Here is an 18,372-nt window from a genome sequence, read left to right as displayed (position 1 = left end):
GGCACCTGGAGAGGGGAAGGGCTGTCGAAAGACCGAGAGTGAGCTGGCCTGAGCTGCATGTCTGGGAATGGTTGGTAGGGGGGAGGGGGGGCGGTGGGAGACCCTTCCAGGCAGGGGGTGGCAGGCAGTGAACCCTGTGTTGATAGGATGGGCTGAACCCGGCCGCTGGGGCTCGGTTAGAAGGCTCTCGGATACTAAGTTAAGGACTGTGGGTTTCATCTGTAGAAACCGGGTGGGGTAAGGGCCGTGTTGGCATTTTTGAGGAGGGGGATGGAGTGACCAAATGGGACATTAATCAGACAAGCAGACGGGAAGTAGGCTTCCTGCCGCAAGGGACTTGATTAGGCTGCCGGCACGTGAGAGGTGTCAGGGTGGTGATGTGGGAATGAATTGCAAAGGATGGTTGTTAAGAGAGGTTTCAAAGGATTAAAGGATGTGCCAGGTTAGGCATCCAAGTTGACCTCAAGATTACAAGCTGGGAGACTTGTCACTGAGGCCACAGTCACTGAGGAAAATGTGTTAAATGGAATATTATCCAGGCCTCGCAGAGCTCTATGCTCACTGACCCCCACCTGTCAGCTTGCCCAGCACAGATGGCAGCTGTCTTGGCTATGATGGATATTACATGTTGTGATTCTTGGACTCGCTTTATGCTTTTTGTAATTGAACTAAAAAAAAAAATGGGTTTGCAAACCTTTCTTTAGCCAATCCAAGTACACGTGTAACTTCTCCCACCTTTTTTTTTTGGACCTTAGGTTGACCCCAAAGATTGGCTTCCCATGGAGCGAGATCAGGAACATCTCTTTCAATGACAAGAAGTTTGTCATCAAGCCCATCGACAAGAAGGCTCCTGTAAGTCCACGGCAGTTACCGTTTCTGTTTTCCATTCTGGCAGCCAAACGCGTCTCCAAGATAACAGATTTCTGTGTGTGACAAGGAGCCAGTGATTTCAGAACTACCTGTGCAGGGGCCGATGGGCAGAGGGGAGGAGTTTGTTCTCTACTCGGAAATCTGGTCTTAAAAAAACTGCTGCTTGAAGGAATTCTCTTACCCTTCTTAGAGCCCGTTGTGAATTTTACCAAAATTATGGTTCGGAAAAGGACTTCGTCTCTTGGGTAATTTTTGTTCCACAGTTAACAGCGTTAGGCTGGGAGACACACGTCTGGGAGCCCTCCTGGACTTGGCCGCGCTTGCTGATGGCTAACGCTCAGGGGACAGCGTGTGGCATTGCTGTCCAGCTGTTCCTCCCATGGGGGTTAGTCCTAAGGGGAAAACAGGTCTGAACACCATGGGGTCAAGCATTGTCCTTACTGAGGGACAGTTGCAGCACTCCTGCTATTTGCAAACTCTTGACTCCTGCTCCATGGGTAGTTGAACAGTTGTTGTAAATGAAACAAGCATTTAATACAGACTCTCGGGCGCCATGGTAACAGGTCACATTAATATGCGGCACCACGGACCGAGGGCCATAGTGTACCCGCGTGATGTGGGCGGTGACGTGGGGCGGCGAGGAGAGCCTGCGACCCGTACAGGCTGCACTTGAGATGTTACTGATTGTTCAGAGCATTTTTTAAGATGTTTACGGACAGAAGCAGGAATTCTAGGTCGACTGTTGAATTAAGTTGTATGTGTTTTCAAATTGAGTTTAATTTAGCTTTTGCAAAGCTGGAAGGGTATAATCATAAACTCCCAAGCAGAGGCAGTTGTAACGCACTGGGTTGAGTTAGTCGAGTGTACTTTTACTATAATCTGGTTTTATGTGAAGCCATCACTTAAAGGGGAAAAAAGGGAGAAGCCTTTGCAGGTCGCGTGCTGCCTGTCAGGTGTGACTCTAGGATGGTGGGCACAGCGGAGCAGGGTGGGTCCCGCCCTGTGAAGTATAGACGCCAGTGGAGAGATGAAACAGGGAAATGAGGGCAGTGCCCTCTGGCAGTGCCGTTGCAGTTAACAGCACAGTTGCACAAATCCGGATGGAGACGAGAGGTGGGGGGTGGGCAATGGCTTCAGATGGCTGGGTTCCGGGGTGGGGGGCTCCTGGAGGAGGTGGTCTCCGCCCAGGCACCTTGTGGTGTGGTGGAGTAAAGGGCTGGTTTGGAGGAACAAGTGAGTCCCTGAGGCCCCCAGACCTCCCAGGGCTGCTTTGCCCAGTCTCAGGCTTTGTGCCTGAGGTAGTAGAGAATTTCCAAGTTTACACTTTAACTTAGAAGGGAGAAAAGGAAAGGTCGCCTTACTACACGGGGAGGGACCCCTGAGCACATGTGGAGGGCAGCGCCCAGGGAGCGCCCAGGTGAGCCCCAGCCCCGTGCCCAGGCCAGGTGGCTCCTCCTCCCGGCCGGCCGCTCAGATGCAGCAGTCTGGGGCCACGTGTTGACTCCTGTGCTGGGACCTTCTGGTCGTGAACAGTCAGCCCTGACGCAAGGGTGGCCCTGTTTTGGGCCGAGACAGCTGGCTCCCCTTGGAAAAGGGCCTCTTGTTCGTGCCCCATGGAAACAGCAGAAGGGTGGAGACCTGCCCTCGACGGCAAGCCCTGCCCAGCCGATCGAAGCAGGGGGCAGCCCGGAGGCTCCCCTGCTTCTTTGGGGCCTTGGATTCACTTTCTTCAAGCTTTCCTGGTTTCTGTTTTGAGGATCTTGTTCTCTTGCCAGAGTTAGCCTGCCCCGAGTCGCATCAGGAGGCCTGGGCTGGAGATGTGGATTTAGAAATCTCTGAATATTAGCCTTTAGTTTTTAACTTGAAGTCAGAAACTGGCCACCTTCAAAGGCAGCGCAAGGAGTTTCCTCGTCTCCCGTGCACCGATGGGTGCTCTTTGCCATCCCTGGCACTCACAGGCCCTGTGTCCAGGCAGCTGTGTGCTCTGGGGAGTGTCACCTGCACTTCTGACCCTTGATTTTTTTTTTTTTTTTCTTTAAGTGACATTTTTCATTAGTTTCTTTGCAAATACTTGGGAACCACAGCCAGGGCCCACCTGGGTAGCACGGCTGTGCCGTCGAGAGGTGGCTTTCCCCTGTGTAACAGGAGAAAGGTGGGTAATAAAAATACCTGTTTCTCCCTGCTCCTTGGGAAACCCGATGACTTAATAACAAGCCTGTAAACCCCAAGGAGAGCCCCACCCAGGAAGTCCGTGGGCTCCGGGGCTTGCTGTCATTCCCTCCCCAGCGTTTGTGGACAGGTGGAGAGACCGAGGCCTAAGTAGGTCCTTCCTGGGCGTGTCGGCCAGCTCACCTGGCAGGTTCCTGTAGGCTTCAGGAGTCCTGGGGATATGCAGTGCTGGTCCCTTGTTTCAGACCACCCTCCCCTGTTCCAGTCTTGGCGTCTGGATGTGGAGGGCGCTGTGATTCCCAGGAGCAAGGAAAGCAGGAAGAGGAAGCAGATAACTTTAACTTTTAGGCAGAGTTTCTAAACCACACAGTTCCTCTGTCTCCTGTGTTAGTCACACGGGTGACCAGGAGCCAAGAAAGAAGACTCTGTGTCCCAGACCCATGCGGTCCCAGAGTCAGAAAGCCCTTGGGTGCTGTGATTTCTGTTGTTTTCAAGAAGGCTTTCCAGTAGCGGTGTCGTAAGGCAGCCCAAAGTCTGAGCCAGGCGTTTCTTTATCAGCCAGCTTTCCTGTGCCAGATGCCTTTCTCAGTCCCCAGGAATATTTTGTGACTCAGTCCTGACAACAAAGCCGCTGATTGTACAGCTGAAGACCCTGAGGCTCTCCGAGTGGCAGAGGGACTTGCCCAGGGTCATGGGGTCAGACATGGCAGGGCCGCGTGAACTGTTGCCCGGCAAGTAGGTGTCCACACAGAGCAAGGGAGAGGTGAGCGAACATGGCCCAGCGCTCCAAGAGGCTGTCCCGGGATGGAATATAGAGGACAGGCTGGCAGGGTGAGGCGCTGGCATCCCCTGTGGCCGATGTCTCCCCTCGGCTACAGTGGGCACCGAAGTGACAGCCACGGAGGAGGAGAAGCAAGCTGGGGGTGCTGTGGCCGCTGGTGTGTGGGATTGGACACGACAGGCCGAGGAGGGGGTACCATGTAGGCCTGCTCCTGGTGAGAGCGCAGCTAAGGGGAAGGGGAGTCAGCCGGAAGGCCTTCATGTGCGCCAGGACATTCGTATGGGGTCCTGGAGCTGCCCGGCTGGCACTGAAGTTCCGGCAGTGCCCCGGTTCGCTGGCAGTGGTGGGAAGTGAAAGGTTGAGGTGGAGGAGATGGAAACTCAAATAGGAGAAGTTACGCTGTCCAGGCAAGAATCAGGGATGGGGCCACTGGGGGCTGGAGAGGTCAGAGGAGGATGTCCGCCGCTGGTCCAGCCGGGGGTTCCGGCGTGTGCACACATGGATGTACACTGACCACACACAGTCCCTCTGCTTGTCCTGGAGGATGCTCGCCCCCTCACAGAGGACACCCGCCCCTACCGCCCCACCCCGTCGCTGGGGTCAGCAGCTTTCCCTCTCTCTCGCCTTTTACACAAGGAATCTAGAACTGGGTGGGATCAGGTCTGGGAGAAGCCAGCCAGAGGCCCGGCGTCCCCGAGTCAGAGTTCGCTCTGCTCTGTCCTGCAGGACTTCGTGTTCTACGCCCCCCGCCTGCGGATCAACAAGCGGATCCTGCAGCTCTGCATGGGGAACCATGAGCTGTACATGCGCCGCCGGAAGCCCGACACCATTGAGGTGCAGCAGATGAAGGCCCAGGCCCGGGAGGAGAAGCACCAGAAGCAGCTGGAGAGGTGAGGGGGCGGGGTGACGGGGAAAGGGGCGGGGCAGAATGGTGAGGGGGCGGGGCTGGCGGTTCCCAGTGTGCGGGCCCCCTGAGGCGGGGAGCCATCAGGGCACCTGGGGTCAGTGGTGTCACCAGTGTCCTCTGCTGGGTAGACGGGCCTGGGGCTTGGATGAGCAGGCTGCTGTGTGGACACCATGCTTACCTTCCCTCCTGGAAACAGGCAGCAGTTGGAAACCGAGAAGAAGAGGAGAGAAACCGTGGAGAGAGAAAAAGAGCAGATGATGCGTGAGAAAGAGGAGCTGATGCTCAGGCTTCAGGACTACGAGGAAAAAACCAGGAAGGCTGAGAAAGGTGGGTGGGGCCTCCTGGGAGGAGGGGCTCTGGTCCGGTTGTGATGGGAGGGTCGGATAGTGGTCACACAGGCAACCCAGAGGGACCCCTCTCCGTTAAGCTCACACCCAAAGTAGAGACTTGCAGAAGAGACATGATAAAGTGGTTATTTGGATTAGAAGCTAGTTCTGTGGGTTCTGTCCCAAATGCTTCCGGATGTAATCCTTTTAAATTTCCCTGGGGTCCCTTGGGGTGAGGTTTGAATTATCCCCCTGTTCCTGATGAGGATGCAGAGGTTCGCAAAGGCAGAGCGCTCTGCCGAGCTCACCCAAGCCGTGCTGCACGGCTCACGTTCTAAGCCGAGAGCCAGGCGAGCAGTCCCGATCTCTTGAGTTGAGAGCAGCCGGGCGAGGGTTCACCCAGCCTGGAGGGTGGGGGGGTGTCCTCACCCTGGGGATGAGGTCCTCTGAGCCCTGAGGAACCAGCTGCCCAGTGCTCTCCACAGTGTCTTTGGGAGGAGCAGCCCCAAACCTGGTCCCCTACTCCGCAGCATAGGGGTGATTCCTGTCCGGGTCCCATCCGGTCCCCTGGGGGGAAATCGGGGCAGGACTTGAGGGTCCCCAAGCGCACCTCAAGCGGCTCTGGTTCTGCGTTCTCTCTAGAGCTCTCCGACCAGATCCAGAGAGCGCTGAAGCTGGAGGAGGAGAGGAAGCGGGCCCAGGAGGAGGCGGGGCGCCTGGAGGCTGACCGCCTGGCCGCGCTGCGTGCCAAGGAGGAGCTGGAGAGGCAGGCAGCCGACCAGATCAAGAGCCAGGAGCAGCTGGTAGGAGCCACTGGTCTCGTGCTGAGTTACAGGGAGGCTGCCCCTGGGGACTGGCAGAATGACACCTGCCTGATGATCATTTGTACATTACGGTGGCAGGGCTGTAAAGTGATCTGAGGGTGTAAAGTGGCCGGTGGGGAGGGAGCCCCGCAGTGGTTGGCCTCGGGTGGAGGAGAGTGGACGCAGCAGCCCCAGGGACGCGCAGCCTCAGTGGGCGATGGACCCCACCGGCCAGGGATGGGGCACCATCTACCAAAATATGTGACCCTTCCTTCACAAGTGGCCTGCTGAAACCGTTCCGGAACTAATCTGGGCTTCCGTTGCTTCCCCAGGCCACAGAGCTCGCCGAGTACACTGCCAAGATCGCCCTCCTGGAGGAGGCACGGCGGCGCAAGGAGAATGAAGTGGAAGAGTGGCAGCTCCGGGTGAGCGCGGGGCGCGGGCGGGGGCACGGGGCAGGGGGTCAGCAGGGGACCGCACCCTCCGGGCTCAGGATGCCCCATCAGCAACTAGCTTTAAGTCAGATTACGTAGATGCCCACAGGACGGCCAGAGTCCCCTTCTGCTGCTTGGAACATGCATCCCCGCGGTTCGGGGGAAGACCTGCACCCTGGGGGTCTCCAGCCCCCGCGTGTCCAGCTCTGGCTACTCCTTCTTGTGCGATGGGTGGGCGGCCTCACCTCTGAGGCTCGGTTCCCCGTTGCAACACCTGGCTTGTGCTGCGCACCCCCCCGCCCCCACCCCTCTACACACACACACACACACACACACTTGTGCTGTGCACCCCCCCACCCCGCTACACACACGAGGTACACACACACACACACGAGGTTTAGTTGGTTGTGGCTGTAATAGAACCACTTCCCTCCTGCCTCCCCTAGACTGCACTGTTCCTGGGGGGGCTGCCATCAAGTTTGGAGGGTAGACCTCTGTCAGTCTGTGGGGCTCCTCCCCCCCTCGCCAGCCCTTCCTCACCTGCGGTGGCCCCCTCCTCTGCCCCCAACCAGAGTTGTGTGCAGAAGATTCTGGTCCTTGGGTTTTTGAAGTGCTCAAGTATTAAATGAGAGAAGTGGGTTACAAAACAGGTACAAACTAAGCACATCTCCAGGGTCAGGATGGTGGTGCAGTGCCCACCCCCCAGGCTGCTGGAAGGACTGTGGGGTGAGAATGGGTGTGAGCCACGTGCTGACAGGCAGGGAGGAGCTTGATAAGCAACGCCCACCCGGCCACCGGAGGAAAGTAAAATCCTACATCAAAAACCCTTCAGTGGCTGGAGGGCTTCATCATATTTTTTTTTTTCAAAAGTATATACAATAAGCATATACAGGGATTGTAAAGAAGTTAAAGTACTTAGAAAAGTGTCTCCCTTCTCTCGGTGCAGTTGACCCCGGTCTCCAGACCCGGGGGCGGCTGCACAAACGGTGGGCCGGCCACCAGGTCAGCCAGAGCCTAGCCCTCTGCTCGGCACTGCTGCAGCCTGCCGCATCCAGGCAGCGGGGGAAGGGAGGGTGCAGGCACGGACAGTGGGTCTTCAGTTAAAAGGTGGTTCTTAAGGATTCAAGCCCGAGGTTCTCTGTGAAAGTTCTCACCTGCCTCTCAACCTGCTTCCCAAGGCCAAGGAAGCCCAGGATGACCTGGTGAAGACCCGGGAGGAGCTGCACCTGGTGATGACCGCGCCGCCGCCGCCACCGGTGTACGAGCCGGTGAACTACCACGTGCATGAGGGCCCGCAGGAGGAGGGCACGGAGCTGAGCGCCGAGCTGTCCAGCGAGGGCATCCTGGACGACCGCAACGAGGAGAAGCGCATCACCGAGGCCGAGAAGAACGAGCGCGTGCAGCGGCAGCTGATGGTGAGGGCCCGGGGATGGCGGGGGGCGGGGCGCCGCGGGGCGGGGCGCCCAGGCGGGTCACCTGGCTGACCACGGGCCACTTCCCGTTGCAGACTCTGACCAGTGAGCTGTCCCAGGCCAGAGACGAGAACAAGCGGACCCACAACGACATCATCCACAATGAGAACATGAGGCAAGGCCGGGACAAGTACAAGACGCTGCGGCAGATCCGGCAAGGCAACACCAAGCAGCGCATCGACGAGTTCGAGGCCATGTGAAGGGTCGGGCCTCGGCTCCGCGCGGCGGCCAGTCCGCGCCGCCCCGCGCCGCCCCCAGCCCTCGGGCCGCCACCCTCTCCCTGCTCCGGGTCCTTCACCAAAAGAGCAGTTGCTTCAGTGGGAATGTTCTGGGGCCGGGACCGGCGGCAGTTTCCCTGGTTTATTTTTCCCAATGGTATCATAGTGCCAAACAGGCCTGATTCTTATTTTTATTTTTATTGAATCACTTCCTGTTTTTTTTTTTGTTTTTGCTTGGAGCAGGATGAAATCAATTAAGGAAAGATGCCTATAAAGTCTGAAATAACTAACTCCTCCATGCTGGCATGTGTGATACGAGATTCAGTATAATTAAAACCACATCGTGGCTTATATTCTGTGCCATACTTTTTTTCTATCTGAAACTAGCCGAAATTGATTTTCTTGATTTCTATGAAGGATCCACCTCTGTATATTTGTTTTTTGAAGGGTGAAAAGTTTGACGCACTCCCTACGCACACACACCATTTCCTTCCTCTGAGGCCTTCAGTTCAGTTGACAAAATCCTGTGATCATTGGATCCCTCAGGATAAACAACGCTGGATACTGTACTCTGGATAATTTTTTTTTTTTTTTGCTTAACAGGTAGAGGGCTACATTGTTGGACTCACACACCTAAATAATCAGCTATAGAGTATAGTATTTATATGTAAGCGATAACATGGGTTTGTAACATTAGTTTAAAAAAGGGAAAGTTTCATTCTGTATATTTTGTTACCTTTTACAGAATAATAAAAGAATTACATATTAAAAACCACGGCCCTGAACCTGAAATGACCTGAGAGCAGTGAGGAGGCCGGTCGGCTGCCGTCTTCATCTCGGAAATGACTTCTTGTTGTTGGTTTTGTTTTTAGTGTTCTTCGTGTGTGTAACTAACTATGCGCGCATTTGAATTTTCTGTCAGAGCTGCTTATTTGCAACACACACACAGGCTGTTCTGATCATTCACACGCCAGCCGTGAGGGCCCTTCTGACCTGGTCAGGATCTCAGTCCTTCCACAAGCAGAACCTTCCCCTGACCTCCTCCTGCTCCCAAGCACGTCCATGAAGAGCCGGTAGCTGTCTGCTCATTCCCAGCCTTCCCATCCACACTCTGTTCTGTCCTTTCTCCGACCCACCATCTGCACAGCCTGGCAACTGCGCTGAGAGGCCGCCACCCCTCGGGTGACCCTTACTGGCCGAAATGACTCCCATGGGGTCAGCTGACCACCTCCAGAAACAGTTTTCCACAGCCAAGGGGGGAGGAATTAGGTACTCACCATGTTCTTTCCTCTTTGAAAGACATAATTTCACTGCTAAGCGCAGGGGGACCAGGGTACCCGGTGAACATTTATTGAAATCTGGTCATTTTGTACATCTCTCAAAGCACAGACAACCAACCTGAGACTCAGTAATGTATATACATCAATGATTGACCTGTTTAACTTAAATACACACAGAAGGGTCTGGAAGACCATCTCAGTGGTGGGCTGGCTACAGACAGGCAGCTTCACACTCCCGAGGGACCCCCGCCCAGCGCGTGTCCACACCCAGCCCCGCAGCGCTTGAGCAGCAGTCAGTGCAGGATGAGGGTCATGTCTGTCCATAGGTTGGGGCTGGAAAGGACTTTCTGCCACTGGAGCTTTGCCTGTGAGCTTGTGTGCGCGCCGCCCGGAAGGTCCTCCTCTGTGTGAGCAAAGGGACAGGTTAGTGATGGGGCTACAGGTTGGTGATGGCAGCCGGGGGATGCCCACCGGCCCTTCTCAGCAAAGTGGAAAGTACTTTTTCTCTGCAACTTCAGATGAAAATGTGCCCCGCCGGTGAGTAAGGGAGAGGACCTACCCCTAACAGCAGGTGTGGACATGCTCAGGTGTCCTCCCCAGGGGCCGACAGGCCTCCAAAAGCCTGGGGCTTCTTCCCTGCAGTTTGGAAGTAAGGAGAGGACAGCTTTGGGTTGTTTCTTCCAGAAGGGGGTCGAAGGGCTTAATATATCACTGTGGCTGCAGACAGGTGAAGGGCTAGGCTAGCTTGCAGAGAGGAGTTGCCTTCCGTGAGAAGAGGGTGCCGTGGACAGGGTTCCTTCTAAGGCTAATCGAACCATGAGACTGGTTTCTCCCCAGTGGTCTCAGAGGCCCTTGGAGCGTGTCTGGATATCCTGGTAGTTGCAGCATTTTGGGAGCCTCGCTGCCCCAGGAAAAGCCAGCACTCTGAGCAAGACTGAAAAGCATCGCCCTCTAGTCTCTCCGTTAATGAGATCATTTCTGAATCGCTGTTTGTTTGGGTTAAGAAGATATTCTCCTTTAAGAAAATAATCCTTTCATGATTGACGCCAGAAACAAAAGCAAAGGCTGTACCCAGCCCATTTTGAGACCTGTAATTTTTTGTTTCTTTAGCAGATCTAAATCCGATTTAAATCGTTGAAATACTTTGCTGTATTATCGCTCAGTTGTAAAAACTAAACTACCATTTATGGTGGGTAAGGAAATGGCAACCCGCTCCAGTACTCTTGCCTGGAGAAGCCAACGGACAGAGGAGCCTAGCGGGCTACAGTCTCATGGGGTCACAAGAGTCGGACACGAATTAGTGACCAAACCACCAGGCAGTTTCAGAGCCAGTTAAGTCACCTGCCACCATGGAAACACTGTTTTTAATGGTATGAATGTTAGGGCGGTCACTTACTCAAACCAAGCCTGGCACCTCCCAGGAAGCGGTCGTTCACCCCGAAGGTGGCCTGGTCCCAAACGGTCAGTTCTAGGCTGGACTGCCTCAGCTGCGAAGGGGTGACGCCTTTGAAAATGAAGGAATGCTTCCACTGGGGACAGGCTTGCTTCTTCAGGACGGGGGACTTGAGTCTCAACCTCTGCTGGTCTGGCAGAGTGAGACAGCTGCACAGGGAAACAGATTCAAAACCCGTAAGCTCAGCCCGCCATGTGCCCCCGCTCCCTGTTGCTACTTGCTCCTTGGAGAGACCACGTGTTCGGAAAGTGCTCATAAACCCACCGCAGAACAGAAATTGTAAGCAAGGAGCGAGCATGGGAATTTCGAGACCTGGCTCTGTGATCTCTCACTAGGATGTTCCAACTTTCAGGGTCGAATTCTGCTCCGAGGATTAAGAGTGCTTTGGGATTCTAGGCCACGTGGCCCTAGTCTTAATCTGCCTCCTTGGTGTGACCACCACCAGGCTCGTCAGACCTGCTACCCAGGGAGCAGCACTCTGTACACACATTATCTCTTTTAACCTTGTTCTCAGACAAAAGAAATCCAGGAGGGCTAAGTCAGTCGCTTGCTCAAGGCCGTACAGATAAGTGGCAGGCTTAGGACACGAACCCAGTTCTATCTAGACAAGGTAAACTGTCATTTTTCCATTATGTCACTGACTGGGGATTTGGCAGTTCTATATAATTATTAACTGTTTGCTTTACTGTTGGAGACACCGTTAAACCCGTAGTGAATGAGAATGAGACGGGCAGAGTCATCCATCTTACTGTTAATCCGAGAGGAGATGTCAGTGTCGAGCTAAATTAACGTTTACTAATCATATTGCTTTCTCCATGTTCCCCTCAGTCACCAGTGCCATCACTGGTGTCACAGTAAGGACTGATAAGATTAGGGTTTAGTTTAAAATGTATTCCAAATCTAGCTTCAGCACGCCTGAGTCCCACGAATTCTCGGAAACTAGTCTTTAACACACGTTATGTTGGGTTTTCATAGGGAAGCTAAAATAAGACAAGTTTAAAGTGGCTTACACTTGGTGTTCCCTTACAGGGATGATGCCTTAGGTGTAATGAAAGCAGAAGTGTTAGTCGCTCAGTCGTGTCCGACTCTTTGCAACCCCGTGGACTATGGCCCACCGGGCTCCTCTGTCCACGGGATTCTCCAGGCAAGAATACTGGAGTGGGTAGCCGTTCCCTTCTCCAGGGGATCTTCCCGACCCAGGGATTGCACCCGGGTCTCCTGCATCACAGGCAGATTCTTTACCATCTGAGCCACTAGGGAAGCCCTGCCTGTAATGGTCATCAATAAATAATGATTGACTACAATGGAATACTTACCCCTTAACAAATGAGTTTAAGGTGCCATCTGACCGCACAGGTAGATTCTTGGCTCCCAGCACTACCAAGCAGAGCTGACCATTCTGTGATGGCTCATCTCCCGTCCCTGGAAGGAAAGCTGGCATTTACCACCAACCTGACTTCTACAGCATGCAAGGCCATCCCCTCCAACTGATAGCTTAACCAGAGGATGTGTTAATACCCACCAGAGCGAGAGAGCACATGTCCAGCACGCGGGGCTCCCCTGGCCCTGCTCACATGCTGCCCACTGCCTCATCAGGGAAGGACTCAAAACCCAGGCACCCAGCAGCTGCCAAGAGGCATGAAGAGCCAAGGAGAGAAGGATGCAGGAGCTTTAGCCAATTGTAGCCAGTGGGCTGGGGAAGAGACCTCTGTCCGGGGGCTGCGATAACCACAGGGTGTAAGCTACTGGTCTGCTGGGGGCCCTGCAAGTGTGGGCAGTGGAAGTCCCTCTTCTATCAAAGAGAGCACTAACAGGGAAGCCTGGTGTGATCCAGTCCACGGGGTCGCACGACAGCGGCTGAAAACAACGTTGCGAATAATGTGGAACTGCTTCCTCTCCCTGTCTTCACTCTGCACCTCACGCTTTCCTGTGCCCCCGTTATCTGAGTCAGTTCCACCTGGTGAAGCTGAGGACCTTGACCCCTCCTCCCTTCTGAGCAGCCACTGCCCACGTGGCGTGGGAGCAGGGAGCCGGTCACTGGGAGCCTGGCAGGCACTTCAGCCTGGAGCTGGAGGCGAACCGGACCATAATGCGGGTGTCAGTCCACACAGAGGGCCACGGCCAGACCGTTTCTCCGGTAAGACAGCATGCGAGCCGGCCGCCTGGGAGGAAGCCCCCAGGCAGGTGTCGTAAGAGCCCATCGAGTGGGCATCACACGCCTAATTTTGATCACTGATTTCCCTCCTAAGTTGAGGGGTCCAGAGAAGCAGTCTGGGTTTCACAGGTTTGATGGGCGTTCCTGGAACACGGGCTCAGTGGGCAGCAGAAAGGAAAGGCTGCAGCCTCTCAGGCCGTCTGCTGCCCCAGGCTCGGGGACAGTGACAGGGAAGGACAGATGCTTGCAGGCAGGAGGCCACCCACCTTCTGGAGCCTCCTGGAGCTCTCTGGGCCCTGCAGGGAGGACCAGCTTGGCCCGGACTGCGAGTTCTCCGTTATTGGTGGGAAGGCTGTCTTCGGATTTCTCTGCCTGCAGGATATGAGACAGAGCTCAGAGGCAGGACTCCCCAGCCCCCAGAACTTTCTGGACTCCTCTCATTGTCTCAGCACTGACCATAAGTGTCCCCTTCCAACCTCCCCCTGCCTACCCCATCCTGGCAAAGCCTCTGCAGGCCTGGGAAAGCCCAGGAACAGGGGCAAGAGGTACGCCAGCCTCCTACCTGGCGAGTGAGTGAGTGGAGAGGTTTGGGGAGGGGAACGGAAGCATCTAGATTCATTCCGGCCCCCCAGCAGGGACCAGCCTCCGCCCTCAGCTTCCAGAAATCTGTGACAACCCCATGATTCCCTCCTGGCAGGGCTGAAAGGGTGGGCCTGTAAACAGACCCCCGCCCCAATCCAGCGTGGAGAGTCACTGTCTATCAGCTGGGATTAGGAGGGACGCCGTTCAGTCTGGGGATCTCGGCTCCTTGCCTGCTTATCAAAGAGATGACCAGCCTTGGCGGTGGCCTGCCTCAACCTGAATAAGAATCTGGGGGAAGAAGACAGGATGGGGCCCCTTGACAGGGAGCTGGTGTGGGGGGGCGCGGCACGTAGACCACATCTGGCAGGGAAAATCAGGAGAGCCTTCATGGGGGAGCGGGGATTTAAGCGCCGTCTTGGGCTGACCTTAGAGATTCCAAGAGGAGGCCTGAGGATAAACTGAGGTTCTGAGAAGAGCAAGCACAGGGCACTGGAGGGGACTGGGGACGAGTTGTGCAGACCCCACAAGAGAAAAGAGATGGGAGGGAGGGTGGGACCCTGCCAGGCCTGGGCTTAACACCACAGAGGCCAGAAACCAGAGCTGCTTCTAAGCAGAGGTGCAGCGTTAGTCACTCGATCCTGTCCGACTCTCTGTGACCCTATGAACTGTAGCCCTCCAGGTTCCTTTGTCCCTGGAATTCTCCAGACAAGAATACTGGAGTGTGCTGCCATTTCCTTCTCTGGGGGAATCTTCCTGACCCAGAGATTGAACCTGGGTCTCCTGCATTGCAGGCAGGTTTTTTTTTTGTTTTGTTTTCCATCCGAGCCATAGGGGAAGCCCATTTCTAAGCAGAAGCATCCTGAAAAACAGCCCCCGGGGCCTCTGGAGGGGAAAACAGGGACAAGGGCGCCTGGGCCCCACCCAGCCCTTGTAAAGGCCCTGCCAGACTCTCACGTGGCCCCACACCCTGCTGCCACCTCTTAGGAGGCGGCAGAGCCCACATCCCCTCTCTTTCTCGTCCATGCTCTCTCCCTGTCGGTAATCTTGGCACAGAAACGGGCAAAGCAGCCGTCCCAAGAAAAGCAGCCCTTTCTCCCTGGCCTCTCACCTGCGCGGCCACCAGCCTGGCCCACCCTCCCGGCCAAGCTGACCTGGGGCCCCTGCCGGCCTTCCTGAGGACACGGGGTCCGGCCATCCTCACCGCTTACCGTTTGCTTGGGGGTGGAGGGACGGCACGTGACAGCCCCGCAGGTCTGGGGGGTACTTTAGCTCGAGAAGGTCAAGCCTCCTCAGCTGACACCAGGTGACCCTGAAATCTGGGAAGCGTGTGGACCTACCAGGCCGTCACCAGGACCTGAACCCCCAGCCTGATCTCAGCTGGTGTCTGGACCCCAGTGAGGGTGGGGCTATTTGGGACCCTGAACACAGCTGAGCAGGTGAGACTCCAGCCCACCCCCCAACCAAGGAGCCAGGCTGAAGCTCCCACTGCAGGGTAACAGGCAGGCAGGGGCCCCGGCTCCCAGGGATCTTCTGGGATTCTCTTCTGGGATCCCTTTGACAAGTCAGTTTGGTTCTCATGCTGGGGGTGGGGGCTGTGCTTAATTGCTCAGTTGTGTCTGAACCCCATGGACTGTAGCCCTCCAGGCTCCTCTGTCCATGGGATTCTCCAGGCAAGAACTGTAGTGGGTTGCCATGCCTTTCTCCAGGGGATGTTCCCGACCCAGGGATCAAACCTGCATCTCCTGTATCGCAGGCAGATTCTTTACCACCTGAGCCACCAGGGAGGCCTTCAAGCTCACCTTGGCCCGGAGCGGATACCAGCGGAAGGACTGTGATTCTCTGTCTTCGAAATCCCACGTGGCCAGAGGGACGATCACTTCTCCAAGAAACACCCTCCGGGTGAGCACGCCCAGGTGCCACACGGACACTTGCAGCTGTTGGCTGGCCAGCTGGGCCAGCTCCACCTGGTACTGTGGAGGCAGGCAGAGACAGTGAGCTTGGGCTCACAGCTCCCGGATGATTTTTCGTCTGTCTCCAACACTGCCCCTTGTTCCATATTCTATCTTTAAACTCTTAATTAATCTGGTTATTTTCTTCATGGCTACAAGCCCCACGAGTGCAGTCCAGACCATCAGTCCACCATGCAGCATTTGCGCCCTCTCAGAGCCAGGTGCTTCGGGGAGCAAAGCTTTCAGTCCCCCGGGTCTGCCCGCCTCGGGGCAGCTCTGCACGTTGGGCGGACTGGTGGCCCCTTCCTGACAAAACAGGACAACTCCCTTTGGCTGACTGAGGCCACAGTGCAAAGTAAGACCTACTTTCCATTCCCGGCAAGGCCCAGGAGGCTGGGCCGGCAGACCCTGGCTTGCTAGTCTCCACGGGGTACCAGTGTCACCGACCCCAGAGAACAAGGGTTAAGGTCACAGCCACTGTCGCTCAGATCGAGTGTCACTGTTCACCCTTCCCCAGCCCCCCACTGAGTGGTCTTCCAGGGGAGCACCCGCACCCCGTGGAGCACAGGAAGTCTCCCCAAGGCGTGCTGTGCCTAGAAAACCAAGGGTCGGCTTTCAGATCAACTTTGACATACACGTTCCTCAAAACTGGTGAAGCTCGGTATCATACTCCTGCCCCTTGCCCCAGGGATGTGGCCTCCAGGGAGCTGAATAAGGGGTCTGAAATCCTGGTTTCCGATATACTGTTCATGATTGCTTGGCTTCTTCATTGGCCCATCTTTTCCATCTTACGTATGATTTCTACGAAAGCCTAAAGCTGGGTCCATGTTGAGATGTTCTACATTTAGAATAAAGATCGGTTCTTCTCAATGTATCTGGGAAGCTTTATAGGATAACCAAGATACTCACAATACACTGGATAAAACATTCATTGTACACTGAGTTGAGATTCTGGGTGCCCTTTAACTAAGGTAGTGAAAACTTTAAAAATCAAAGTATATAATAGTTATCTAAACTATAGTCAATGCTCATCTTTGTCTCATTTCATAAAATATGAGATATTTGTCAGCCTCTGTTCAGTACAAAACACCTTAAACCTGTGACGAGTAATTTTATATGGAAGCTCACAATGTGTGAGGTAGCACAGAGCTTTTCAAAATTCTGTTACGTGAGCAAAGCCACATGAAGACCAGGGTCAGTGATTTGCTACTGGAGGAGTGTCCCAGACCAGTAGCACCTCAGGCCCTACCCACACTTACTGAATCACAAATGAAAAGAAAGTTGCTAAGTCGTGTGTCTGACTCTTGCGACCCCATGGACTGTAGCCTGCCAGACTCCTCTGTTCATGGGATTCTCCAGGCAAGAATACTGCAGTGGGTTGCCATTTCCTTCTACAATCTGCTTTTAAAAGCAATTCCTTGGGGAGTCCTTAGGAACGTAGATTTTGTGAAGGACTGATTGTCCATCCTGGGTCATGGATGTACTTTTAAGGACTCTCAAAGCTTCAGCTTCCCCATTGCTAAGTGAGGATGCCAACACACGGTTCAGAGGGTACATAAAGCACTTGGTCACAGCAGGGACACAGAAAACAATGGCTGTTTTCATGTCCCGAGTAGGACTCTTGCGCCAGCTCCCCAGATGGCCCCTGGCTGGGAGTTCCCAAATGCCTCTACTCGCCACAGAAGGCAGACAGAGTCCTCTCTTTTCTCGGGCTTGACGCACGGAATCCCTGGGCTGACTAGCCTTCAGTGGGCACATCTCTGTGCATCTGGACTGTCCTTCCAGCTCAAGACCTCCCACACCTGTCTGCTACCTACGCTCGCTAGACATCACCTGCAATTCTCCTCCCTGTATCCCAGTAGGAGGCGGTCCCTCCCTGGTCTCTGCCCTAAGCCAGTCACAATTCTTAGCGCCAAAGAAAATGAAAACCTGAACAATTCTTCCAGAAATTTTGTTTTTTAGTTGTTGTTGTTCCAACTCCTTGCAACCCCATGGACTGCAGCACGCCAGGCTTCCCTGTCCTTCACTATCTCCTGGAGTTTGGTCAAACTGAGGTCCATTGACTCAGTGATGCCATCCAACCATCTCATCCTCTGTCATCCCCTTCTCCTCCTGCCCTCAATCTTTCCCAGCGTCAGGGTCTTTTCCAATGAATCAGCTCTTCGCATCAAGTGGCCAAAGTATTAGAGCTTCATAAAAGAAGAAGAGACCTGGGTCTGCCAGATACTATGACAAAGAAGTACTTTCCCAAAGCTATCACCTCAGCAGTTTCATTTACAGGGCCCCTGGTTTGATGATACCTCTCTGAAAATCATAAAAATTCAACAGAACAGGCCAGTTTTAGAAACTGAAGTGAAGTAGCTCAGTCGTGTCTGACTCTTTGCGGCCCCAAGGACTGTAGCCTATTAGGCTCCTCCGTCCATGGGATTTCCAGGCAAAGGTACTGGGGTGGGGTACCATTTCCTTCTCCTTTAGAAACGGCGAGGCAGCCTATTTCCTTTTCACCATTGTCTCGCAAATCATTAATCCAAAGCCATGCACTGGTCCATCAGACTCAGCACTTTTTCTGTACAAAGGCTGAAATTTATTTTCTACCACTTGCCACTGATTGACAGAGCCCTGCCGGAATGTTTCAGTGTCTGCACTTACATTTAACTGACTCAAGAGTTTGGAGGAACCACTGGCTGGACTATGGCCCCAGAAGCCCAGCCCGGGATGGGGACACTCTGCCCAGGAGCATTTGCCCAGCAAGTACCTTCAAGGTCTCCTGAAAGGTCGGCTCCACCGTGTTCTTCTGGACACCGGTCTTGCGTTTTCCCTGGGACGATCTGTCAGGCAGCAGATAGGTCTTGACATACCTGGTGGCCAAATGCAGACAGCAAGGGGTGAGAGCCCAGCATGCGGGGCGGGCAAAGGGTTCAGGAGGAGAACTGCATGTCAGCGGTTTCTTAACGCCGCTTCCCGCTGCCTCTG

The 18,372-nt window shown here is 54.7% G+C and overlaps 2 protein-coding genes across 6 annotated transcripts in view; one reads left to right on the top strand and one right to left on the bottom strand.

Moving 5' to 3' along the window:
• EZR (ezrin) overlaps positions 1 to 8,331 on the top strand; it is a 45,848-nt gene extending 37,517 nt beyond the window's left edge. For all 3 annotated transcript variants that reach the window (XM_019967651.2, XM_019967650.2, XM_070796458.1), the window contains exons 8-14: positions 756 to 852; positions 4,547 to 4,710; positions 4,924 to 5,054; positions 5,696 to 5,856; positions 6,189 to 6,281; positions 7,469 to 7,705; positions 7,798 to 8,331. In XM_019967651.2, the coding sequence (XP_019823210.1) occupies positions 756 to 852; positions 4,547 to 4,710; positions 4,924 to 5,054; positions 5,696 to 5,856; positions 6,189 to 6,281; positions 7,469 to 7,705; positions 7,798 to 7,962 (1,048 nt within the window). In that variant the 3' untranslated portion in view covers positions 7,963 to 8,331. The remainder of the gene's footprint in view (positions 1 to 755; positions 853 to 4,546; positions 4,711 to 4,923; positions 5,055 to 5,695; positions 5,857 to 6,188; positions 6,282 to 7,468; positions 7,706 to 7,797) is intronic.
• A 963-nt stretch (positions 8,332 to 9,294) lies between these two features.
• The window catches only part of SYTL3 (synaptotagmin like 3), a 100,126-nt gene continuing 91,048 nt past the window's right edge, over positions 9,295 to 18,372 (bottom strand). For all 3 annotated transcript variants that reach the window (XM_070796455.1, XM_019967649.2, XM_070796456.1), the window contains 6 exons: positions 18,155 to 18,257; positions 15,250 to 15,420; positions 13,135 to 13,240; positions 12,030 to 12,135; positions 10,657 to 10,862; positions 9,295 to 9,663 (listed from right to left, as the gene is read on the bottom strand). In XM_070796455.1, coding sequence (XP_070652556.1) covers positions 9,554 to 9,663; positions 10,657 to 10,862; positions 12,030 to 12,135; positions 13,135 to 13,240; positions 15,250 to 15,420; positions 18,155 to 18,257 — 802 coding nt within the window. In that variant the 3' untranslated portion in view covers positions 9,295 to 9,553. The remainder of the gene's footprint in view (positions 9,664 to 10,656; positions 10,863 to 12,029; positions 12,136 to 13,134; positions 13,241 to 15,249; positions 15,421 to 18,154; positions 18,258 to 18,372) is intronic.

Source organism: Bos indicus, chromosome 9, assembly GCF_029378745.1.
Source record: "Bos indicus isolate NIAB-ARS_2022 breed Sahiwal x Tharparkar chromosome 9, NIAB-ARS_B.indTharparkar_mat_pri_1.0, whole genome shotgun sequence".
NCBI classification, from domain to species: Eukaryota; Metazoa; Chordata; class Mammalia; order Artiodactyla; family Bovidae; genus Bos; species Bos indicus.
The sequence above is the reverse complement of the archived record's forward strand: the minus strand, read 5'-3'. Positions and strand labels throughout refer to the sequence as shown.